The sequence below is a fragment of the Molothrus ater genome, chromosome 8 (assembly GCF_012460135.2).
Source record: "Molothrus ater isolate BHLD 08-10-18 breed brown headed cowbird chromosome 8, BPBGC_Mater_1.1, whole genome shotgun sequence".
NCBI lineage: Eukaryota > Metazoa > Chordata > Aves > Passeriformes > Icteridae > Molothrus > Molothrus ater.
The window spans coordinates 6,708,408-6,734,940 of NC_050485.2; the positions used below are offsets into that span (position 1 = coordinate 6,708,408).

The window sequence follows — 26,533 nt, forward strand, 5'->3', positions numbered from 1 at the left end:
CAAAAATCCTCTGTGCTTACAGGTGGGAAAGAACTCTCAAAGCCTCAAACCTGTACTGAGTCACCCCTGGCTAGGAAAAATGCCCCACTACCTGCAGTTTTGGTGAGGGCCTTTCCAGAGTGGCCAAACCCCAAAACACAGCAATTGAAATGAGCACCAGCATTCCTCAAGAAAAATAAGCTTGTCCTTTGGGATGAGCCTTCTGCAGTGGTTGAAGACAGCATTTGCATTTGTTTGACAATACACCACCATGCTTTGCAAAATCATGGCTTCCAAAAACATACACAGAGGGAACAGCAAATCTCACCAAGTGTAGCAAATACTCAAAGCATAAGGAACCCAAGATCCTGCTGTCCTCACCCTACCAGGGAAATCAGACTGGACTCAACTTTCCAGTAGCTCACAAAAAGCAACCTCAGCTGCTCTGCCTGGGCTGACAGCAGAGCAGATGTACCCTGGAAGAGCGCTGTAGATCAGTTACAACTTCAATCAAAATGGGAATGAAAAAAACCCAACCAAACTACACCAGCAACACAGGCTGTTATTTGTATTATTATACACATTTTGTTATCAAGCTGTCAAATGCTTCAGTAGCAGCAGAAAATCCTGAAGCTTTCTACACAAATAGTTAAGGCAGAAACAGAAACACATTCACTGTTCCTGTTTGTTTTTAAAAGGCTCCACTTGTCCTCTCCCACAATGGGAAGTTAAGATCAATAGTTGCTATTTTTAATCATAAACATTTCTTTTGTCATCAAACAAATGAGGAAATAAAAATAATAGCACTCATTTCAACTGTCTTCAAAAGGGAAATATGCAGATGCGTGAAATGCAAAACACAAAACCTAAAGGCAAAGAAAGCTTTCCAGGAACACTATAAACACGATGGTGTCCTTTTAATAACAAAATATGTTTCAAAAATGTCACAGTCCATATATCATGATTTATGGTTGACCAAACGTACGATGACTATAAATTTTCCTGATGTTTTCACAGCTGCAGACCACTTATGAGAAAATGTGGTTAAAAATAAAGCAGCAGCAAGACTTGATAAGATCAGTATTCAGATTTTCTAACAGACCTTCTGCTGAAAGTCATTACAAGCTGTAACGATTATAAAAATATTCCATTTAAATAAAAAGGAATTGTCTCAAAATGTAAGAAATTATATAAGGAAACAGTACCAGAATAGTGTTTCCTACACCCTATATATGGACCATGCTAAGCTACCTTCAGCCAAAACTAGAGACTATAGAATGTAATTCATAAAAACACATAATTCCACGTGGTTTCCAATAAAAATAAATCATAAAGGATAGACAGAAATATCACAAAGGTAAGCTGCTGTGTGTCAAACAAACTTCAATACATGAGGAACAGAAAACACATGGAAAAAAAAGTTCACTGAATTCCTCTAAAGATTCTTTTTATAAAGCCATGAAGTAAAATCTACAAAAATTTCAATGGTACATTTCAACCAGATGTACAATATATTTCTGACAGCCTGTCGTGTCCCATAGAGCACACCCTGTGTCCTTTTACTGTGATCTGACTGCATTACCCCAGTGTTACGCTGCTCCAACTGCCAAAATATTTACACAGAGCGCTAACGGAGCTCTGTGAAAGATGCATATATTTTTCATAAAGCATTTAGAATACTTAGCAACACATTTCACTTGGAAGACGGTTTATTTATTTAAGGAAACCTAAATGGTGAGCTTTTGTACTGACAAGACACAACCATGACACTGGCTGAAGGCGCTTGATCACTCCCAGAACAGTCACAGCGACTGCTTGGCCAGCGGAGACAACAAAGCAGTTCAAGCAGAAGAAAATTATCTTATAGTAGCTACAACTACATAGACAGGCTTGAGGGAGAAATTCTGAGTTGATGCAATACCTCATACATTCTTGGGAGGAATGAATTTTACTCTTATACCTCTTGACAAGCAGCATTAAATGAGTTGCCTGTCAGAAACCACACCTCTGTCAACCAAGTCAAAAAAGGAAGCAGGAAAAAAACAGGGAGGAGGCCAAAGACAAGCAAATAAAGCAAATATTAATGCAAACACTGTGGATTGGTAAAATCCTCCAGAGCACTTCAGCTACCTACAGCAATGAAAGGTGAGAAATACAACTGTGATATTGCTGGAAGGAAAGTGTAAGCTTGCTTCTACTGCCCCAGTGCTCTTTAAAAGGAAACCACAAGCCTTTTCCTCAACAACCAAAAATTAGGAGACTCCTACCACCACAAAAAAAGCCCACTATGGTGGTTTGACCTAGGCTGGATGCCCAGGAGCTGACTACAGCCTCTCTGTCAGCCCCTTCCTCAGCTGAACAGTGGAGAGGACACATAACAAAAGGCTTGTGGGAAAAAGTGAGGACAGGGAAAGGTCACTGACCAATTACTATCATGAGCAAAAGGGTCTCGGTTTGGGCAGAAAAATAATTTGTTACCAATGAAATCGGGGTAGAATAATGCAAAATAAAAGCTACATTTCAAAACACTCCTCGTCTCTTCCCAGGCTCAACTTCACTCCCAATTTTCTCTACCACCTCCCCCCAGGAGTACAGGGGGATGGCGTAGAGTGCTTTCAGTCATTTCATCACGTGTTGCATCTGATCCTGCTGCCTCCTCATGGGGAAGACTCCTCACACTCTAACCCTGCTCCAGCATGGGGTGCCCCCCACCAGGGAGTCTTCTATGAACTGCTTCAACATGGGTGTCTCCCCCACCATGATCTCCATGGGCCCCAGGGGCACAGCTGTGTCACCATGGGCTGCAGGGCAATATGCTCTGGCACCTGGAGCATCTCCTGCCTCTCCTTCTCTGCTGGCCTTGGTGTTTACAGGACTCTCACTCTCCTATATTCTCATCCCACTCTTCCAGCTGCTGCTGTATGGCTTCCTTCCTCCCCCTCCTAAATCTGTTATCCCAGATCTCTGTCTCTGGTGAGGTCACCCTTGGCCAGCCATGGGTGGGTCCTGGAGCTGGCTGGCATTGGCTCTAGTGGACATGGCAAAGATTCCAGCAGCTTCTCACAAAAACCACTCCTGTAGCTCCCTACGACAGAAGCCACACAAAGCCAACGTACCAAGAAATAACCATATATTTATAAAGGAGGGTCCATAACTGAAACCGGGCGAGGCAGTGGGAGGTCAGAGAAGGAGGAGGCACACACCAGCAGCAGCAGCTCCGGGTGAGGGAGCTGGCTGGGCTGTGCTAGCCCAGGCTCCAGAGTCTCTGCTGGAGGAGCTGCCAGGGCAGGCATTGTCTCTCCATTGAACTGACTGGGTGACGACAGTGACATTGGGACCTGACAGTGGGAACTGACATTGATGACAGGTGTATTTTTACATGTACATATGCATATTTACGGACACACAGAGCTTTTTTAACATCACACCCTTTTCTACACAAAATCACAGAATCGTAAGGGTTGGCAGGGACCTGTAGAGGTAATACAGTCCATCCCCCAGCCGAGATAGAGTCACCCAGAGCAAGTGACAAAGGAACGCGTCCAGATGGGTTTGCAATGTCTCCAAACGCCTCTCTCCAGAGATGGAGACTCCACAACCTCCTTGGGCAGCCCGTTCCAGGGCTCTGCCACCCACCATATGAAGAACTTCTTCCTCATATTGAAGTGGAAATTTCTGTTGTGGTTTATGGCCGTTGCTCCTCATGTCACCGGGCACTACTGAAAAGAGACTGGCACATCCTCCTAACCTCTGAGACATTTAAATATATTGATAAGACCCCTCTCAATCTCCTCCAGACTAAACGAGCCCAGCTGCCGCAGTGTCTCGTCACAAGCGAGACGCTCCAGACCCCTCACCATCCTTGCGGCCCTTGGTGCAGCTCAGCACGGACAGTTTACCACAAACCGCTCCCGTCCCGGCGGTACCTGCACGCCCTCCGCCATGGCCGCCGGCACGGCCGGGCCCGCCCCTCACGGCGCCCTGCCCGCGCTCCCCTCAGAGCCCGGCCCGCCCCTCACGGCCGCGCTGCCGCCGCGGCCCGGCCCAGCGCCTGCCGCTTTTATTTAATAAACGCGGAACAGTAGTGAACTAAAACTACATCGAAACATTTCTCTGTCAGCTTTGTATTGCACACAGCAGCAGTAATTCAGAGTAATAGCATTTACCCGCAATATCAAATAAAATGCAAGCATTTGGTAGGTGAACAGTAAAAAGAACAAAGAGCGAAATAACTTACTTTGCAAAGTTTATGGATGTGCTGAGGGAGCTGGTATGACAAAACAACTTCCTTGTAGTGCCTCACATAAAGCAAAGGCCTCCCGGGATTTTGTGCAGCTGTTTCAGGCTGTGCCACTGCTTTGGAGTAGTTTGGCCACCTTCAGAAGGTATTCAGTTTCTTAAAATGTGCAAACCACAAAGTACAGTACCTGTGTCCTAGCTGGGGCACAGGAGACAAGAACATGCCCATTACCCACTAAGATTGTGATGTAAAGTGTGAGATTCAACACGTCTGTAGCTCCTGTTCTGCTCAAATACCCTGACCCTCACTGACACAGGTAGACCAATCGCGCTTCCAAAAGGAGTCAGAAATCTTTGAGGTTCAGAGAGCTGGATCCTGCAGTGTTTTGTAGAATTATTCATAGTATTTTAAAGAAATAGAGCCCACACTGTGAATTTTAAAGAAATAGAGCCCACACTGTGAATTCCTACAATTTGTGCTGTGCTCTGTGCCTGATAGCTGCACAGCTGTGTTACTGCCCCTTTTACAGTGTATATAAATCTAACCAAATAAGAACATTATTCAGAGCTGCAAGCACTGCACGTAGTAAGGTGTTAAAACTGGGGAATTAAGTGGATGCAATGTAAGATTGCATACATTCATTATTATGTTATCTAGTTGGTAACAGGTAGATTCTAGACTTAACCCTGCACTCCTCTGGAACTGAAAATGCCCATTGACTTCCATGAACATTTTCAATGTAAAAGACTTGGGGGCTTAAAGCCCTTAGAAAGGGCTAATTCTGTTTCTCTTGCTCAATATAAAAGGACTGAATTCTCTCTTACACAAAACCTGAACTGAGCAGGTGATTGAAGCTGAGCACTGATTGAAGCTCAAACCACATTTCCAGTTGTGAGCTCCTAAACTTCCTACTTTTCAATTTAGATTTTTAGATAGTTGCTGTCAGAAGGCTTAGAAATAGGGGAAAAAAAGGATTCAAGGGTCGCATCAAACCATGCCATCTAATTTCGTGCGGATCCTTCATGTTTACAAAACCACATTCATGTGTACGTGAATATTTAAGGTGGCTTTTCGATTTCCTTCAAATGCAAAACTTCTAAGTGCAACACAGAACTACTAAACTTAAAATGCTGACGTAGTCCTTTCCTATTACAGGTAACTATGGTAGATTTTCCTATGATTTCTAATCATCAAAGAGACCCCAGGTAAGAGAACAGCAGAGCTCTTTCTCTACCGGTGCAGTTCTGTTAGATGTAAAGGTTTCCTGAAAGTGTCTATTATTTAATATTTAAAATATGTCATGTAAGCAGAACATATTTGAAAGTCTGGCTTTACACCCTACGTGCTCTTCTATTTGTCTGAGAAGCAACCAGAGCTAAGGTTTGGGAGAGGCTCTGCCAAGACTGCTATCACTCAGTGCATGAGAATCATGGAAGGAACACTTCTTTGTCATCTTTCTTTGATTAAAGCTCTTTAGCTCATGGTGCCTGGGCCACCTCTAGCCTGCACAAGATAAACACCACACAGCCCACTAACACTCAGCCCTGGCAGGGGCTGGGCAAAGAGCTGGTTGTTCCCCTTAATTTTCTTCAAGTTGCCTAATTTTCATTTTACTAATTATGCACTGAAGCATCACCAATATAGAAATTCCACACTGCTCTCTGCACAATGAACTGCTCAGCTGTCTTTGTAAAAATACTTTTCCTCTTTATCACGATACTCCATCTTATGGGCAGGAGCAGGTTCTCCTGCATCACACAAGTCCATGTCAAAAGGGGAACAAAGGTCACAGCTGCAAGGAAATCTTTGATAGTGCAGTCCACCTGCAATTGGAACACATCCAGCAGCTTCAAGTGCTCCAAAATATTCCAACAAGTCTTTCAACGTTTTAGTAACCAAGGTGATTCAGTCTGATTTTGTTACTCATTGCAGAGATCCTGGCATTTCAGGAGTAAATGAAACTTAGTAATTTAAGAAAAGGAATGAATTTTCAGAAGTTGCCTTTTACAAAGCAAAGGTTTTGTAACACAAAACAGGCCCAAAGAAACATCCTCCTATTGACAGAGATCCTATAAAAATGTTCAATTGCAAACACGTTTCCAGTCACTTTTAGTTAAGCATTACCAAGCACAGTAATTAGCCATAGGCAAATTCAGGATGAAAAGCAGACAGAAATTCCTAGCAGAACCTTGCTTGTTATATCAACATCAGATGGACATATAGCTCTCCTGGCTGCCAGCCCTCATGACAACAAATTGCTTATACTCATGCCCTGTGGTACAAGAATTGAGAAAAAACCATAGGCATATGTGGAGGACTTGCACACAGTATTTGGGTTTGACCCTCCCAGTAACAAAGAGGTAATTTGTGAAAGCAACAGGACATTAGTACTACGTGACTCTTCATAAAGAGCCCTGCATTACTGTACATGAGTGCATTAACGCAGTAATTAATCATCCCCTCCTGGCTCCTTTATAACATTCTTTGCAGATACTCTATCCAGGGAACAGCATTCCCTCTAGGTAATGTTCTTCTGTTTTACATATATAGATACACACCTTCAGAAAAAAATTCCGGGCATGATTATGTACTAGGAAAAGAAAAACATAAATCCCAGGTTGTCAAGGAAACTTGTTTTTAAAACAAAAAGATAATTCTGCTATTTCTCAGGCAGTATCCAATTAAAATGAGATACAGGTACAAGAGGATAACTGCTTTGGTGTATCAGCAGCAGGACAGAAAGAGTACTGAGTTACTTGGGGACAGATGCTGCTTCTTTTTTGCTCACTGTCAACACAATCCAGCTCAGTATCTCTCCCTGCCTGTTTAATTAATAGGTAGGCAAAATTTCCATGTGATTTGACAGTGATTTTGAGAGACTTGTAATGTTAGTAATCTGCCCAGCAATAACAAAGTCCAAGTTAAATGGAGCAAATCATAACTTTTCAATTATTCAAAACAATATGCAAATGAAGAAATGAAAGTAGTAAAACACGTATTCTATCAACTATTCCATTATCTTCTCACCATAAAGAGAAGTGGCTCAATATAGGATAAAAGCAAATTTTAGATTGATTCTCTTCTTGATCATAGCCAGAAGACTGCTATATCTATTGCCAATAAATTGAATTGAGGTTCATAGAAATCCTAAAAATTAGATAGAAAAGACTTATAAGAACATGTAACCCATCTCCAGGGGACCTGTACTTTTTCTTGCCAACAAGAACTTGAAGCAGAAATAAAAATTGATTTAATCCAGTAGTTTAAGACAGCTCCTTACTGTGTATTAAACTGTAGAAATAATGTAAATGTGTGTATAACATTGCAGTTCACCAGCAGCATGAACTAAGAAAGCTTAGTTTTTCTCCCCTCTAACCACCTCTTTGTACAAAAACTTAAACTATGAGACCTGATGAATAAAACAAAGAAATAGGGATAATGTAGAGCATAGCTGTTTCAAACTACCTCCCTTCAAGGTCACCAATTGATAAAACAAAACCCAAAATCTCTATAGAACTCAGGGACTCCTCTTAGTTATTATTCAAACCAGAACAATACACCCAGAAGTCCCAAATTCAAGACAAGAGACAAAAAGAAGAGCACTGACCATTGAGTGACTCTAAGTCCCCTAAGTCATATACAGCCATGAGTACACAGTGACAGTGGACAAATAATTTATCATAAGGTTAGCGTATGTTGAGAGAATTGTTTCATTGACAGAGAGCTGCATTCTTCAGGAGGACATGCTGTGCAGCACAGAATTTGCCAATTAACGTAGTGATGAAAATCACCCCAGAAAGAATAATTTAACAAGTTTTAATTGCAAATAGAAATAAAACTTGTAAAATACAGGAGTACATATATTCAGATTCTATATAAAATGCTATATATTAAAAACATACTCAAGTATTGGTACTATATAATACACATGTATATATTCTCTCTTCAGACAGCCACTTCAGCTCAGATTCCCATCTACTCTGTATCTTTTCTAAAGATATAAACTACTGTTAATCTTGGCAAGTTTACAGGAACTGGAGGATATTTTACTCCATGAGAAAGATGAGACTAATCTCCTGGGAAAACTCTCTTGAAATTTCATTTTGATAGACAAAACTTGCCTTTTCCATTTGAACTACTGTTTCATTCTGTTGGCAGACCAAAGAAGATAGAAAGACACAACTGCGTGAAGTATTACATCTTAGTAACACAGCAAAGTCTACAGAAAAAATATAAATTCACCGATTCCATTGTCGTTGCCCTTTTACCCCCAAATAGGAACATAATTTCTTTCATAGGTTTCATATTTTACTCCTTTCATGCCTTTGTTGCGAAGCTCTATTGATTTTTTGCCACCTTCTCCATGTGATGTTAACCAGCTTTTAGAATAACATATAACAATTTAGGGCAGCAAGTGAAAAAATACATCCAGCTGAAATTACAGAGGGACTTTAATAGAGAGACTATAGTTACTCAAGACAAAAGTTGTCTTGATACTAAAGCTGACTGTATTTTTGTTTATTTGTGAATTGTTTGTTTGTTGGACTACACAAACAGCTTCCAAGGTGTTTCAATATTTCTTTAGTTATTTAATAAGGACTGGCAAGCCTGAAGTACTGGGACATAATAACATCATATTTAAGTGATGTCTTGGAGTAGGATCCCAACTACAGTAGCAACACCTGAAGAGTCAGTATGGCAAATCAATCTCCATTTTACAGAAAGAGGTCTGTCCAAGAGAGTGAAATGTGTCACTCTGCAGTCTGGCCATACATCCTAAGTGTCCCTGCCACCAGATCCAAGCAACAAAGTGGATCACGTGTCTTCTCCTTGTGTACTTGGAATCACAGAGTACAAATCCCAAGAAGTGGATAAGCACATTCAGGAAGAACATGTCCATGTGGTCTCCTTAAATATGTAAGCATAAAGGTTATTTTGTGATCACTAGGCAATAGGATTAAAATTCTGATGAAGCTGTTTGTTATTGCCCTTCCCCTTTATTTCCCTGACGCATTTGAGGTTATGGACTTATCTTGGCAAAGTACATTAAAATAAAATGGTATATAACTCAGTAGTCAGTCCTGGGAGCACTTTCCTTCCTGGATTCTGAATTTGAAATATCTGCTGTGCAAGCATATGTTTATAGCGAGCTGCAAGGAGGAGTTAATGTCCATATTCACTCCAAAAAGATTATGTAGTTGCATGTAAAAAATGAATTTGCAGAGCTCTAGAGAGCTTAAGTATATTACTTCTTATAAAAATAAAAGTCATTGAGCAGAGGATCCAAGGCCAGCACATATATTTGTGCTAAGAATATCACTTTAACTGCGCATGAGCTCTGCATGTGATGTCATATAGAACATTATGGGTTTCTTCTAGAACAGGAGTCAAATATGTCCATAAGGTATTTACTAATGTAGTTTATTGATTTAGATGAGGCAGATTTAGCCTGTTTAGAGTGGAGATCTGAATATTCTAACCCATTCTTGAGCTCCTCAGTATCTTGGAACTCAAAATCCAAAGGAAGAGAAAGATGTGGCACAGCTAACATATACTCTGCTGACACTTGTGACTTGGGTTATGGAGAATAGGGCTATTTTGGTACAGGGAGCAGTTACCCACACATTTATCCTAGGAAATTTAGAAGGGGAATGAAAAAACTGAGTGCACTGTTTGACGGTGTTCCCTGAACTGGAGCGTATGCTTTTCTCATTTACTTGAAATTTGAAAGAAGATGATAGAAGTTAATGGAGTTTCATTATGGTAAAGCAATGTAAAAGGAATCATCTTCCTTGTTTTAACATCTGTGAACGCTGTCTTCCTCTTCCTCGCAAACAAAACATACGAGATTCTGCTCAGTTTTAATGCTGTTTGGCATCTGTGCCTATACTGCCAGGGACATTCAGTACCATTTACATTAACAGCAAATATTTTTACTCTAAAGAAGGAAACATATCCTTATTGATATTCAGCAAGTGGTGCGTTGTTGCAACCAAGATATAATTTACTCACTTGTCTGACTGGATTACATTACTCCATGCATTTTGTAGTTTCATCTGTGAAAAATTGAACTTTAGTTCTACAGCTGTCATTTCCCATAATTCTTTTAAAACAATCTGTGGCAAAAGGATAAAAAATAGCTCCAATAGAAACTGCTTCTGGGGATGGCATTTGAAAGGACATTATTTAGAGTTAATGAATTAGACTAAGAAGTTTGTCATATTCTTTACACGAGCTGTGAGTCAGACTTTGTATACAAGTATTTCTGCCACTTGTGTACTTTGTAAAGGCCACGACTCCCTTTGTTCCCTGGGAACCCTGCAGTGAAAACATTTGTCTTCAGAAGCACACGGCTTTGTTAGGCTGCCTGGGTAATATTTCCAGTTGTTCTGTTCAACCTTTCCGTGTGCTCAGAAGCAGCGATGCACCCGCCCACTGCCATCCTTGTCAGGGCTCCCCTACCTCAGCACTGCGGCCACCTGAGCGGGGCAGCAGCTCAGCAATCCACAGGCAAAGCCACAGGAGTTCAGCCAGAGCAAGGATGGGAGGACTGAGCCATTACTTATTTATAACATTAGCAATTAAAACTCAACTGCAGCAAAAATGGAAAGTCCCCAAAATGGAGGATCAGAATGCTCTTTCAGCTCTGATTTCTGCCTCTTCACTTCCTCTAATGTAAATTTTCAAACTCCCTTTGATGAAAAGAAGATCAAGCTCCAAAACCAGACTAAGCTTCAAAAGATGATTATAGGCTTTCCTACACAAAACTGACTCAAAGTTTTATTTCCTGGGTTTATCACACACAATGGAATTTTTCTTCTACCTCTTGCTTTTACACTACCACATGGATCACAGGTTCCTTCTTGGTAACTACCTTTTGCATGTTACCCAACCAGACATTACTCTTGATAAATGACTGTTTAAATTTTCACTGCCTCTGCTGCGTTTCAAAATATTAACTGTAACTCGATGTTTTATACACATACCAGAGAAATATTTTTCTCACAGCCACAGTGAAAAGTTTTGTTGAAAATACAGAGAAATTAAATACAATCCAAATAAAGCATTTTTTACATTGAATTCAAACATGTAAATTTTTGGTGCCAAATTAGAATTAAAATCAGAGGCTGCAAGTAGGGAATTATAATAGAAACAATTTTTCCAATGCTACCTACACCTTTTGCTGTTATGCATAAATCCTGTTATCACTCATGTAATAATGATAGAGCAACCATAATTGTTTCTGTATTAGACCAAAAAAATTCCCTGTATGATTTAATCTGATGGTAAAACATAAATCATTTTACTAAATAGATACTTTTTGCCTACTTACAGAAAAAATTGACTCAATCTTCTTTCTCTCCACCCTATATAATTAAAAAAAAATCAGACTCCAATTTTTAGCCAAGCATTCATCAGAGTATGTATTGTTAACAGGTGTTGTGTATTACATTTCCCATGCACACAGTGTTGGAATGTAAAACTGTAATACTGCTCCTAGGAACAAGTAGCATAATTAAAATTCTTTGTGAGTTTGATTTACTGGGTATTTTCTTCCTTTAAAATAACTACATTGCGAACAAGAGCCAATTTTTTAGATTTGATCTATGGGTTGTGCAGCTTATACTTCAGGTTCAAAATGGTGATTTAGACAATAACACATAACAGCTGAATAGTTATTTATAATGGCACAGCACCTGCGGCAGATTGTCAGCTGAAAGGCAAATCTAAATGCTTTCAAATTCTCTTGTGTATTATTATGGCAGTAGTAGTGGCCACTATAGATACAATAGTTAGGCATGTAATGTAACTTTTGTTTCTGATTGCTTGCCATTTTCTCAGTTTTATTCCTTTGAGACTGAGAATGTTCATAGTTAGTGTCAGTCCATATGCATTTTAAAAAGCTCAAGCACAGTTTAGCTTTCTGTTAATTTTGGGGGCAGGAGGTGTCAATGAACTTAAATATTAAATAGGACATCAAACTCTTTTCTCATCACTTTAAGATTTTGCACATTTCCCAGACCATTACACATGCATAATTAACACAACTTAGGCATTTTTAAAAATCTTGATTAATGCTGCTAAGAACTCCAGAAAAATTTGATCTGAAATTTTAAAACTGTAAAGACTTTTTCTTACCTCAATATGTGCCAGGATTTTTCTATGAGCCTTTTAGCAGCAGCTCCCATTTAAAAATCTGAACTCGTGCACATGCAGTTTCCTTTTACATTTGGTTCCTTCCTGGACTGAACCCAGCATTGATCATTTGTGTGATGATGTGCTAATTCTGCATTGATGTGAAACACATGTTAGGGAGAAATATAACAGCTTGTTGCAGCAGACCCAGGCCCATACAAAACCATCAGTGCACTGATGTAACCTCCACCCACAACAGAAAGTCCATTTAGATGCACAGTCCACCAAGCAACGCTCAGGTTTCCACCAGAAGGAACATCTGGGATGTGAATATACATCATTCCCAAAGGCAAGCACTCTAAACCCACTAGAATTTTCCAGACAAGACAGAATTTGAAATCCTCTTCTTTGAAATAATCTATTAAATAGCGATAAAATTACCTATATACTTTGTGAGTGTTGGGAGGCATAAGATGGGCCATATGCTTTGGATCTTTAGTTGGAAGGTGACAGACAGTCCAAGTACAACAGTACAATTCTACCAGAATGATCAAGTCATATTAGGTAGTAACTATAAAAACATAAGCAGAAATAGCATTTGTCTCCAGATGAAAGGAAAAATAGTTTCCTATGAGCTAATTGCTTTAGAACACAAAGAATAGATAGAAAAAAAAAGAAAGAAATTACTTGTCTGTAATAGAGATCTGTAACAGAGGCTAGGAACAATCCACTTGCTCTGGGGTTGATGGGATGATGCCATTGCCAATTAGCACGAGCACTTTGTTTTATAACATCCATTTACTCACTACATGACCTGTTTTAGTGTACACCTCAAAATCATCTTTGGAGTACTTCCACTGGAGCCAAGGGAGTTAGTCCATGAATTAGTTTGGTCAGTGAAGTGATTCATATGCAACAGAAAGAGTTACAGAAACTTAGTCGGAAAAGAGTAATGGAGAGAGATTCATGCGTGCTATAAATCTTCTTGGCTTTGTGCTAATGTTATTTATCTATTTGAGATAGCAAGGAGGTTCTATAATGTGTGCAGTATGGGACAGTGGCTTTGCAATATAAACTGTCCATTAGTAATGCAAAGTAACTTATTTTCATCTGCTAGATCATTACTGTGAATTTTTCTCCCTAGTTTTGACATGTTATAAATCTTCATGAAGTCCACATTTGTTCTCTTTATCTTTTACTTCCATTTGATTCATTCTATTTTAAATGTATGTAAACACATTGTAAGACCACCAAGCTTTTTGTAATTTCAGGAGGGTAATGCTTCCCCTCCTTGGAAGAAACTGATGCCCGACATCTCAGTCTGTTGGCCCAGCTGGGGCAACTCAGACATTCCTGCGAGCATCCCTCACTTCACAGTGCCTGTACCACCATAAGACACAAAGGATTTAAATGGATTGAAGCACAGTTTGAGAGAGTTGAGCAGAGGTGTGGCACCAGAAGATGCCAGGGAACAAGGTGTAAGAACTCCTCTAGCATCCCTCCCCAGCAGTAAGCAGTGTCCCCGTGATCCTGTAGAGCTGTGTGCACTCCTCAAGTGCCTTGGCAGCAGCACTGAAGCAGCTTTGGCCACTCAGAGGGCAGCTGGCTCAGGGCTGACTCACATCCCCCTCATCCTCCCAGCCTTCAGCTGCCTGAGCCCCCCTGGCATCACTTCTGTCATTGTACCACTCCAGGATCACTCACAGGACACACGGCCCTGCACCAGCCGGTGACACCAGGCAAGATGTGACCCCTTCCACCAGCTCCCAGAACGGACCTCTCAAACAAGGTGCCACATGGTCCATTTGGTACACCTGGGTTTATTTCCTGCAGTCACAGTATTTCCCATACTCTCCCTCTGTCAATAAAGAAAAGTGGAATGCAAGAAGTAGTAGGCTGCTACTCACTCTGGAATGACTTCAGGTCTGCTGAGAACTGTTGGGATTTTTTTAACTCTGGCCTTCACTGCCTATGTAGTAGAGACAGATGTATGTACTTACTCATCAAGAGTCCTCCAGTTGCTTCTCATCAGTAAATCTGTCTCATCTTGGTGCAGCAGAATCCACATTGTTGCACCCAAATCATTCCCTAGAAGAGCAGTTGTATGCTAAAGGAATTCCAAGGTGTTCCAAAGCCAGAATTATTTGCATACCTTTTATTATTCTGACTACAACAGAACATTGAAAGAAGTAATTGGGCTTTTGTAGGACACTGGTCCCATTCCACTTCCCACTGCAGATCTGCAGCCACAGCCACTGACAACTCCTCCATGTTACTGTGGTTTCTCTATAGTTTCATGTTGTTTTTATCTACTGTGCCTCTATCCCCAAACATTCAAAGTAGGAGCAGGAGACATGAGCTTGCTGCTGGAGTTGGCTTTTCAGCTAACTTGGATACATCAGGTCCAGTGATTTCTGTGATGTCTCATCATCATCCACAGACCCTATAGTGCAATTTCACTGAATATTCCAAGATGGACCTACTGTCATATCACAACATTTGTATATTTATGGAGTAAATAAAGCTGGAGCAAAGTCAGTCCAATGCACACATGTTGGTTACAGCAGAGTAATTTAAAAAATGAAAGTAAGAACTTTCATTTCCAGCTCTTAACTTAAATTCTCACTACTTTTTATGGTTTTGATCAAACCACTAATGTTTTTTAAAAATTATTTTCATATAAAACTAGGCACTCAAGATTTTCAATATCATCAAGACACTAATGTAACTTAGAACTAAAAATGTTTTTAAAAATCACTGAAGATATGTATTGAAACCTTCCAAACAAACTTAAATTATCTTTCAGGATTTGTCTCCACTTCCTTCAAAGCCTCAATTTCATTATGTAATAATTGTACACACTTTCTAAATATTTTTTAAGTTTGCAAGGTTCTACTAAAAATTATTTCATTAATATTTATAAACTACAAGTACACCTGTAAAGCTTTTTTTCCTACAATAAGAAGTATACTTTTAGCATTGCATATATATATATTTTTTAGGAGGTATTTATTGGATTTAATAATCACTACTCTGTGGGAAGCCAGCAAAAATTAAGATTTAGCTGATATTCTTTATCCAGGAAATCCTGATTAGTGGAATCTTACATAAGACATACCAAGAAGTAAGGCAGTTTTACATTCTCTTTAGGAATGAGCTCTGGGGATCTGGATTTTCCTTCTTTGGACAAACACCTCCAGAGAATTTCAGCCCAGGAATTAGAGAGACTTTTGCTTCTTCCTTCCATTCTTTTTTGTGCCCATAAGCCATGTCTACTCTTTGAAGACAATTAAATAGCTGGCGAGGAAATGTCCTTTATTGCTAAATAGTACTTAGCTGTTTAAATAGTTCACTGACTAATAGTCACAGGTTAATAAGATAAAAGCATTAAACACATTATCTGTGTGCACTTCACCTGAAATGAATTCCCAGACACTTCCTGCCATACATGAATGTTGTCATCTTATTGCAAAGCTCCCATACCTTCTGGGTGATTTCTCACAGGTAGTTCCTCACAGCACAGACAACAAACTCCATCTCCCCCCTCACCCCGCTAACCCACTCTTTTGTCACACTCGTCTTCTTATTGGACACAGCTGTGGCCTATTAAGGGCAGGCCTGTTCCTAATCTCTGGTGATGAGTACAGCTGTAACTCCTCAGGTGTGAGACTGCCTTCTGCACTATCTTTATTTTCTTATATTCTATCTCTCCACACACGAATACAGCAATTTGCAGGATAACCAAACCAGAGCCATTGGGAACTGAGTTGACATCCCCTTATTGCAGCTCCCAAGGGTTAGAAAGGCCTGTGCGTGTATTCCAGCCATGCCTGTGTTACACACACTAAAATGAATCAGGGCTTTGTGTGCTCTAGTTTTGTTCACACTGGCTCCCAGACAGGCACAGCAGGGCTGCCTTGAGCCCAGGATGCTGCTGTGCTCCTTACTGTGACCACATGGACATGGAGCAGGCACTTTTGCAATGCTTTCCTAGTTATTAACACCACTCCTTCTTGGCAGGAACCAGTGATACACTACTGCAGAACAGCCAGCAGCCATGACCAGTTGCCAAGCTAAAAAGAATGCAATTTTTGGCTTCAGGCTCCAGAAAATGTTAAACCCATCCCTCCCTTGCATCTTCCCCCTTAGTCTGGTAGGCAGGAAGTGCCTCTGCCCACATCTATGAGGGAAGGTTTGATAAAGATGACCCTACGCTATCAAGTATTTACCTTTAAGTGGCAGCAGCACATTGAGCTGTTATCCTGCACCATGTGATGGCAGCCCTTGTGCCACAAATACTCTCTTCTCAAGCCATCACTGTGAGCTTGACAAGCTGCCTGACAGCAAACCAGATATTCCAACAGCCTTATTCACAGGGTATAAATTAAAACAATACTAGCTCATAGATTTTCTTTGACTATTGGAGATAAATAGTTTGTTAGCAATAATCCATCATATTTCAACCCATTTGGCAAAAGGCAGAGAAATTCTTAAATGATGCTGTAGTTATAAAGCTGAGTAATTTCTTTATATTTATTTTACCAGTATGGATTTTTAAGTGCCCTCTGGGAGCAAAAAGATGTTTGTAGAGATAAAGCTGTAGGGAGCAATACATTCGTGCTGACACATGTAGCTGAACTACCAATTTTGCTTTATTAATTTAGTTGCTGGATTTCTACAGAGGTATTATCAGCTCCTAGAGGTGGATCAGTGGGTGGAGTGAGGTTGATTACAATTGATTTAGTAACCAAAGAGTAATTTTTCCATTGTTTGTTCAGCACATTACTAAACATATGGCTTAATTACAGTTGCCTTGTGTTCTTTTCAGTGTGGTGTTGCTTATTTTACTGAGACACTGATTTATGCAAAATATTAAGTGAAATAGAAAACAGACTTACTATGAGAGCTGACATCCATAAAAATATTAGTTGCTTATATTTTGCACTGAGCCTATTGGACTTCTCAGGGGAATCAGTGTTTACAATTTAACTTGGAGCAACATGGGCTCCCTCCCTCCAGAAACAGTGGTAGAGCATGTACCACAGTCTGGAGCATGGGTAAAAGAAATTTACTTTTACCAGCAGCTGCAAAGAGAAATCCTCAGAGTTCTTGAGCCAAAGTCTCAAAAATGTGCTGAGGTAGCTGTTCCATTTCAGTGTGATTGCAATAATTGTATGCAAATGTCTCATTAAAAGTAATTCAACTTTATATAGCTATAAATAAAGTACTATGCTGTTGTAATGTGTTTCCAGGCCATTAAGTAGTATAATAAAGATACATGGATTCTCTCAACAGATTAGATAATCAAAAAACCACCCACCCCCACAATCAAGCAACTATACATTGGGAGATCTTGGGTTTTTTTCAGTCATATTTATAATTAATCTTTTTGGAATAAATAATTCACCAAATGTAAATATAAAATAATGTTCAGTCACAGAACTCATAACTCAAAATATCCAGGAGGAATGCTTTTATATTTCCTATTCAGGATTTTAATTCAATGCATTGAATTTTGCTGTCTATTTCATAAACCAAATCTAATATACAATTAACTTTATAACTAGATAGTCAAAATACAAAATTAAATAGTTTTGCAGAGGCACTAAAATCCTTCTAAACATTTTTAGGAGAGAGTATGAGAATTTTGTAACCTTCACTACCCACTAATAGGATTCAGATATCCACTGTGAAATGATCCAAACATTTCCTGGGTAACAGCCTCTGCCTTATAATATTAATTTAAAAGAAAAAAACCCAAAAATTAATACACATATCTCTATACTGCTGTACAGAGATAGTCCTAGAGCAAGACTAGACAATGAGGGAAAGAAAAAGCGAGTCACAATATCAAAGTCAGCAGGACTGGCAAAGAGAAGGGTTTGGATACCATCACTGAGACCACATCCAAGGACTGAAAAGAATAAAAAACCTAAAGCAAACCCCAATTAAAGTTTTTCCTGTGAGGAGGTGGAGATACTCAATCTCTCAGTGGGGTCATGAGCCCATACACAGCCAGTACAGAGTGTTAACCACAGTTACTGCCCCACATGGGCCCTTCTGCCTGCACCAGGCTGTGCCCAGATGGTTTTCTTTTGTTTGATCCTAAAAACGAAGAAAATTTAGATTGCCCAAAAAAACCCAACAATATTAGACATTGTTGTGGGACCATAAGGAGGCATTAAAATGGATGCATAATGTGTTCTTGCCTTAGTTTAACCCCTAAAGATTTTCAAGGCTTGAGAAACTGAAGAAAATACATCTAGGAGAAATAAAGGAGAGGGAGAGCAGGTGAAGAGTTGAAGTTTTAGTGACTTTTTGTTGTGGTTTTACACTGGCTCAATGCAAGGCACCCACTAGAGTCACCCACTCACCCTCCCCTGCTACAGCTGGGCAGAGGAGAGGGGGAAAAAAGTAACGAACACTTCATGAGTGGGATAATGACAAGGGAAATACTTCAAGGGGCAAACCAGGCTCAACTTAAGTTGCAAAGTGAATTTTATTGCTAACAGAATCAAAGGAGGATAATGAGAAGTAAAATAAGCCCTTAAAACACCTTTTCCCCCCCAGCTCCTTCCTCCTTCCCACCGACAATACAAGGAGACAGGGCTTGGGGGTTTTGGTCTTATAATAAGGGCTTATTTTGATTCTCATAATCCTCCTCTGAGACTGTTAGCAATAAAATTCACTTTGCAACTTAAGTTGAGCCTGGTTTGCCCCTTGAAATATTTTTCCCAGTCCTTATCTCACTCATAAAGTGTTCATTAATTTTTTTTCCTCCCCTCTGCCCAGCTGTAGCAGGGAAGGATGAGTGAGTGACTCTAGGGGGTGCCTGGCATTGGGCCAGTGTCAAACCACAACACTTTTTAACAGCAGTAACATAGGGAAAGCTGATATTCCAAGGCTGTGGGGGCATCAGGAGAAAAAAGTTTGGGAGTCATGGACAATATGCATACCCACACTGAAGTTAGCCAGGACAGGAAATGGCCACCTTCTGTGCAAGGTGCTTTTAGACCCGTGGTTACTCATAAATGCCAGCCACATGCATTCTGTCCGGTTGGACTTCTGCCCCCTCACTGCCAAGCTGGCAGAGAAACAAACCAGAGACAATGGTTTCAAATCCTAAATGCTTTCAGTGGCAATGCCAAGAGGTGCAATGTACCTGATCCCTGCACTGCAGCCTGCAGGGGCACACGGGGCAGACTGTGAAGTGAGGCAGGGTCCTGGGAGCAGCACAAGCAGCTCCCACAGTCCCCAACTCCCCCATCACCACTCCTGGTCAGCTCCTACAGATTCCCAAGCTCTTTGCCAATAGCAGAACGGCATTTTCCCCTCACTCCTGAGCCATCCTGGAGCCTTTACTGGAGCACATCAGTGCTGGCTTTCTCTGAGAAGGTCTGACTGCAGCTGCATTGCATTCACAGCTCAGGGCTCACTGCTGCTCCTGCAGTAGGAAGGAAAAGAAGGGCACAGAGCAGAAGTATCAAGGGTGGTCAGCTCAGAAAAGAGGCCAGGCACAGGGGCACAAGCCACCAGGTCTCTAGAAGAGGCATCTTGTTCTCCCTCAGGAAGTTCTAAGCCAAGGAGCTACACCTGAGCAATTCCCAGTCAGTGCAGCTCCTAATGGAGCTCATGGGGAGAGGGCAGCACCGATGAGCAGGGTCTGGTGTAATAAAACCTTTGAATACTGTTCAAAAACGCTTTAGCTGCTAAAGACTTCCCCATGATGATGTTCTTGCATCCTTCAAGGGCTAAGAGCAGTCCATTAAACATGGTATTAGCATGATACAGCCCTAAACTTTTCCTCCTCCTGAAACAGAATCACAGCAGGAGCCAAGATGCAATTCAGTGACACAACATGCATAGTGACAATTTTCCAGAATGTGATTATAGGAGGAAAAATTCCAAATCCATCACAATCACTCTCACAGAGTAGCTTGGAAATCTAAACCAACAGAAGAAAAATAAAGCAACAGAGAATGAAAAAGATATAAACAACTCCAAAATAAATTGTTAACTCAAGATTGCAATATAATCTGTATAAAATATTTAAGATGTTTTTCTATTTATTCCTGAACCTAGAGTGATTAAAATGCTGCCATAGTACACTGTGTTGCTCTTTTTTTTAATCACAAATGCAATTTTAAGCAAGTAGACAAACTCTAGGAAATTAAAGTGAATATTTATGTCCAATATAAACTTCTTAATGGCAACATTCTTGCTGTGAGCACAGCAGCTGAAGAGGGTGGATTAAATTATTTTGGCCAGATCCTGTTACTATTGTTTTCACTGGCAAAATTCCCACTGACTTAATGGGAGCTGGATTAGATCCTGACTTGAATTAAGTACAAATCTCAGATGCATATATAACATAATCACCGATATTCCATGCATACACTCTAGTTTTCATGTCTGTTTTCCCTCTGTGATTTTTACTGATGCTCTGAAAATACCAATCAGGTACACTATACACCAGTGATTAAAGGTACACAGTCTTGTGTTTCCAAATTTGGGAAATTTGTGTTTTACTTATATTTGAAATCAGAACCCACAGTCTGAATGACATTCAGCCTCTTGAGTACAAGCTTCAAATCTTGGTATGTTTAGTTCCTCCTCTTGCAAACTTTGCAATGCATATGAACAGCATTTATTTAAAAGGCCAGAGAATTACAACACATTTGGCAGTCAACAGATGCTGTTGGTATGATATTTTCTCTCTCTCTTCTGTTTCCATCATTTGGGAATATTCAAGAGCAACCTGTAAAAACTAGGAAGCTTTTGGGCTTCATTCCTTCTGTCTTGAATGATGATCTCATAAAAAGAGAACAAGCCTCCAGAAATTTTAGGAGGACATGTTAATGCACAAGGGACATGGTTTCATCAAAGGTCTTACAAGAGCAGGAATTCCATCTCCCTCAGCAGGGTGCTTCAACAACCAGCTCTTGGTGCCAGCCCTGCTCAGCTCCCTGTGGAATGTGGGACAGCCCCTGGCAGTGACACGGGCAGTTCCACCCCAGGCACCTTGTCCTGGCACATGCTCCTGGCTTTGGGGCTCTCACCGAGCCTCTCTCAAAGCTTGCTAAGTGTGTGCTAAGGGAGGAGTTTGCCTGGAGCACACAAGGAGTCTGAGGCCTGACTGCCTGACTCCAGATGACCACAGGGCTCCAAGAAAGGGAAGAACAGCCCTGCAAGGAGGCTCAGCCAGAACACCAAAGTGCAAGGTGTCCTTTCATGTATCGTGTTCCAAAAAAAAAAATAAAATTAGTTAAAGTGGTGATCCTGAAAGGTTCCCAGAGTGCCCAAAGCTAATGGGAGTTAGTAACTGCATGCTCCCATATGCTCTGAGACACGCTCTGGTTTCACACACACACAGGGGAGTGGGTTTTCTAAACAAGTGCTCCAAGGCAGTGGAGATTTATCTGTGATTACTGTGGCCCATCATTGTTTCAGCTCAGGAAAGCAATGTTACTTATAAATGACAGTGTAATTTCCTATGCAGAGGCTGTTTCTCTGTATGACTCATCTGTGTATTGCATTCCAAGAGGTAAGTATGAATCATGGATAACTGATAGAAAAATGCAAATGAATCCATTAAATTTTATTTTTTTCTCATTATGGTCTAAACAGAGCAACTTTTAAATTTTTCTCCTGAGTGTGAAACTTATTGGAAATAAATTGTATCAAATCAAATTGAGAAACCTTTGCATTCTCCAAAGCCAAGATTTTCTTATTTCTGTTTCAGTAGGGCTGGGGATGTGGGGGTGGTTGTTGATGCAGTTGATTTTCATTTCATTTTTTTGCACTAAATTTACAGCTGAAGCTTTATGGCCAATGGCAGCAGCAGCAATGAAGTTAACTTTTTGTTTGTTTTAAATGTAAAAAGGGAGATAGAAAATTAGCTGTTGATGGTTATTATTAGGAATCAGAGAAATGGGCTGTAGGTGAGAATCTAAATCCAGTAATTCCAAGGTTAGTACCTGACACTTACAGAATGATTGTGAAGAGGTTTGAGAAATTCACTGCAGACATGTTTTAAAGAAAACAACCTGCAGTAGCAGCTCAACCCTACAGCATAAGGGAGTAATTTAGTTATGAGAGTGAAGAAGTCACCTGCCTTGGAGAGGAGCAGATTGTGAGCACCAGCACTTCTCAGGCACTGAGTGCAAGAACCAGGCAGCCCAAAATCAGGGATTCGGTGGAGCCCTGCAGGGAGAGCAGCCTGGGGGACACACAGCCCTGCAGAAGGTTTGGGATCATGGCTTCAATCTCCAGGGACACCTGTGCAGGAGAGGATGGTTACAGCTAAAGGAGGATGTGTGGCAGGGCTGGAACAATTAAGCTAACTCACTGATTTCTTCCCTGGACTGTGCCTACTCTTCCACACAACAGGGAAGATGTGTCATTTCAAAGACTACATAAATCCATTATTGAAGTGCTTTGATACTCAGATCTGTTTAGCCTCTGCACTGTCATTTCATCTTAAACTGTGACATTGGCATCAACTATTCAGTTATATCAACTATTCAGGACTGATTTGAACTCTAAGGAGTGCAAAACCAAATCCAAGGTGTAATGAAAACTGCCAGATGAACAGTATTAGATACAGAAACAAAGACCACCTCATTTCCAGGGCTGGAATTTTACCATAGTTTTTTCTTGTCTTGCAGCTTTTGTCCATTACAGATATCTCAAATTAAAGTGCATAGATTTTTTTCTATATACTGCAGTCTGCATGCTACTACTTTTTCTATTTGAAGCCCATAACACCAATTCAGAAAAGAGACTATTATGCCCGGCATAATGACCAAAACTGAAAATACCTTTTCCTGGAGCCCCTGGGGCAAAAAGACATTTATGCCTTTGATGAAATTAAACTGACAATGTCAGCTTAATATTCTGCCATAAAGAGATTAGGATAGCTTGTATTTAACTGTATTTTGGGATTCAGTACACATCTACCTGTCCAAACCTCTGCTTCCTGGAACTGCTAGATCTGATTCCTTACAAATAGAGGAATTTAAAAAGGAACTACCAAAGTAAGAAAATTCAAAACTGAAATGCTGGCTATAATATTTACTTTATGCTTTTTGAGACAATATGTCCTGAAATGAAAAACAAAATGTGAACTTGGCAAATCTCAAAATCTATAATTAAAAACAACACCTGAAAAGATAATTTTTTTCAGCTGAAAAATAAATGCCACTTTTAAATGAATCTTCCACAGAATGATAAAAACAAGCAAAGGGGCAAAAACTGTTCTGTCTGCATTGGCAGAAAACATGGAGGGGGTTTTGCTAAGTACTTAAAACAACTGTGCTTTGACTTGGCAGCCACATCAAAAGTGTGACAGACTTGATTCATGTTCCTGTGCAATACAAACAATGACACAGGCTGGATCTGAGTGGCTGTCAGCAAGTAATTGAAGGGAGGACAAACAATTGTAAAGAGCTAGTGGTGCACAGTTCTGCTGTTAATAAATAGAATCTGAGCTAGACATGCACCTTGTTATTTCATAGTATTCTCCAGTTATTTATTTAATTTTAAAAAGCTTTTTTTGCCTTGGGTCAGGGACTTTCAGAGATTAACTGGTCCAGTTACTCTGCAAAAAGCACAAATTCCTGGTGCTGGTAGGGCAGTTTTGCACCACCTGTATGTGCTTACACAGGTGATCTGCTGCTGCAGAAGTGAAGAAGTCTTTGCAAGTGAACACATGTTGACCCACGGACTTAAAGGCAGCAGACCTGAAATGCATCTTGCCTGATCAGCTATAGCTGCAGTGGTTCTTCTCTGGTTTTGGAATACTGTTCTAAATAATGCAGCACAAGCAGTTCTGGTTTTATCTGCAATACTCTGGTACCAAGACAAATGAAGTTACCAGCATCCTAGCAAATTGCAGTAGGTCAGTACCTTATGCTTTCATTTGCCAGATGTCTGAATCCAAGCCATTTCCTACAAAGATGTTAATGTTTACTCCAAATTAATAATGCATTTTCTTGAGACATCTTATGGAAAACTATGCTAGTCTATCATTCATTCTGAAGTCAGAGGCAAAATACATTTAAATGCAAGAAACTCGAGAGTACATGGAGTGGGGAGGAGGGGCTGAATCCAAGGATAAAAACTAGCACCTTTTTTAATTCAAAATTCTTAGCTTTGGCCTCTAAAGCATTATTATTTTTGTGCTCACCTTCAACATCTGTGATCACAACTTGTTTAGGTGAACTATTTTCAGCAGATGCTTGGGGAAGTAGAGAAAAGGAAGTCTTACTTGAAACAGAATATATTTGCAAGGTTAAGTGCTCTGAAGGCAGCACTGATTAGGAATATTAAATTGTAACTTCCTTGAAGTTCAGATATATTAAAACAGGCATTAAAGTAATTTTTAAAGCAAGAGAAGAAAGAAATAAAAGCCTTATAAAAATCTTATGTTTAAGCTGTCTTTTCACCATGAAAGTATGAGTTTTCACTCAACATACTAAGGAGCACAGAAAAGTTTCCCTGGACCAGAAATTATAGCCCAGGGCTGCACTTAAATAGATGAGGTTATATTGAATCTCTAATAGCCTACATCATCATTTTAAAGCCAAGACATCTTAGTTTCTCGATTTTTATTGAAATCAAAATTTCATCCAGGTGTTTTCTGTTCCTTTAGGAATTTTTATACTCATTTTCACTGAAAATTAGTTTAAGCAAGTACCTGATTTAAGAGCTTCAACATTTTAATGTGTGAAGAACACTTTCAGAGAGCCCATCCAGGAAAGAAAAGCAATAATCACATCTGGAGGCAAACAAAGCATAAATCACTGTGCTGGCAAGCAGCCAAGACAGTAGGGGACAAGTGTAAAAATGTGACTGAAATGGCAGCATAATATTCTAACCACATGCTGTTAACAAGACAAACCAAGGTTGAACATTATATTTCTATTGTCACAGAACACTGCATATGAGAAGGAAAGAAGAATGGAGACTTGCAAACTGAGGGTCAAATTCACTTGTGGAATAACAGGGAGAAAGTCCTTTGAGAGACAATAGGAAAATAGCACTTCTTTAGATCAAACCACACTCAACCACAGATATTCCAGTTGGGAAGGGCTAAGCATTCAGAAATTGCTATTTCTAATAAGTGCTTTAATATTATATTATTAATTTTAAATGCAGCCACACAGTTCAAAGCAAATCAGGCTGTAATGGTAGAGGGCATTTGGAATGCTACACACACCAGTGACAGTTTAGCTTGTCATCAAAAAGCAAATATTACTGCATGAGATGAATGCCAAAGTGCTTCATTATGTAAAGGTTTACATGATGCATAAAATTATTATCAGCTAATGTTTAAATATGAGCAAGATTCCAGTCCAGCTCAAGGATGCAGTTTTTTAGACATTGCTCAGGAATAAAAGGGGTAGGCTCTGCCACAAAAAAACCAAAAAAGTTAAAATATTTTAAAAATATTAATTAGATTATCATGTAGGTGAGTTCCCCAATAATAAGCTTTCAATCTGCAGTATCCAATGCAATCTGACATCATATCCATTGCTACCCTCATATAAAAAAAACTCCCTATGACTGTAGCAGACAGGAAATCTCTGGCTTTCTGGAAGGGATGAGACCTCAAGTATGTGGCACAGAACACAAGAAGTGATAAGTGATAAACTATTTCTAAGCATTAGGTGACAATGTACCATAGGCCTGGCAAGATTCATCTCCACATTTTGAGTCCGATGAAATGAAGCTGAATTTTTGCTTAAAACCTATTAATAACATTCTAGAGTATTTTAAATCCAAACAATAAACACAGCAAATGGAAATCAGTCATTTGTTGAGCTTTCCACTTAAGGATGGAAGTCTGAGAGGATTTATGACTGACACCAGCTGTAATAAACTGGAATTGCAACCAAATATTAAAATTTTGCTTCAAGAGCAGATACGATTTCTTTATATTCCTATGAAGGCCAAGTGAGCCATAGGTTCAAATTAATTGAGAATGGGTACATTTGGTATACAGTTAAAGAGAAAAGGAGTAATCTGTAAATGCAAAAAAAAAAAATTACAAGATAATGTGCAATGTCAGAAATAATACAGAGACTTGAAATATCATTGTATGAATAATGTTTGCTATCAAAATGGCTTCCTTGCATCACAGTGTAAATGTAAGGTCATGTAGAGCTACATCTACAG

General features: G+C 39.9%; 1 protein-coding gene across 1 annotated transcript in view; it reads right to left on the reverse strand.

Annotated features, from left to right (window-relative positions):
• The window catches only part of CABCOCO1 (ciliary associated calcium binding coiled-coil 1), a 50,847-nt gene extending 46,924 nt beyond the window's left edge, over positions 1-3,923 (reverse strand). Inside the window, exon 1 of the mRNA XM_036385618.2 lies at positions 3,906-3,923. Coding sequence (XP_036241511.2) covers positions 3,906-3,923 — 18 coding nt within the window. The remainder of the gene's footprint in view (positions 1-3,905) is intronic.
• Positions 3,924-26,533: the final 22,610 nt, after the last annotated feature.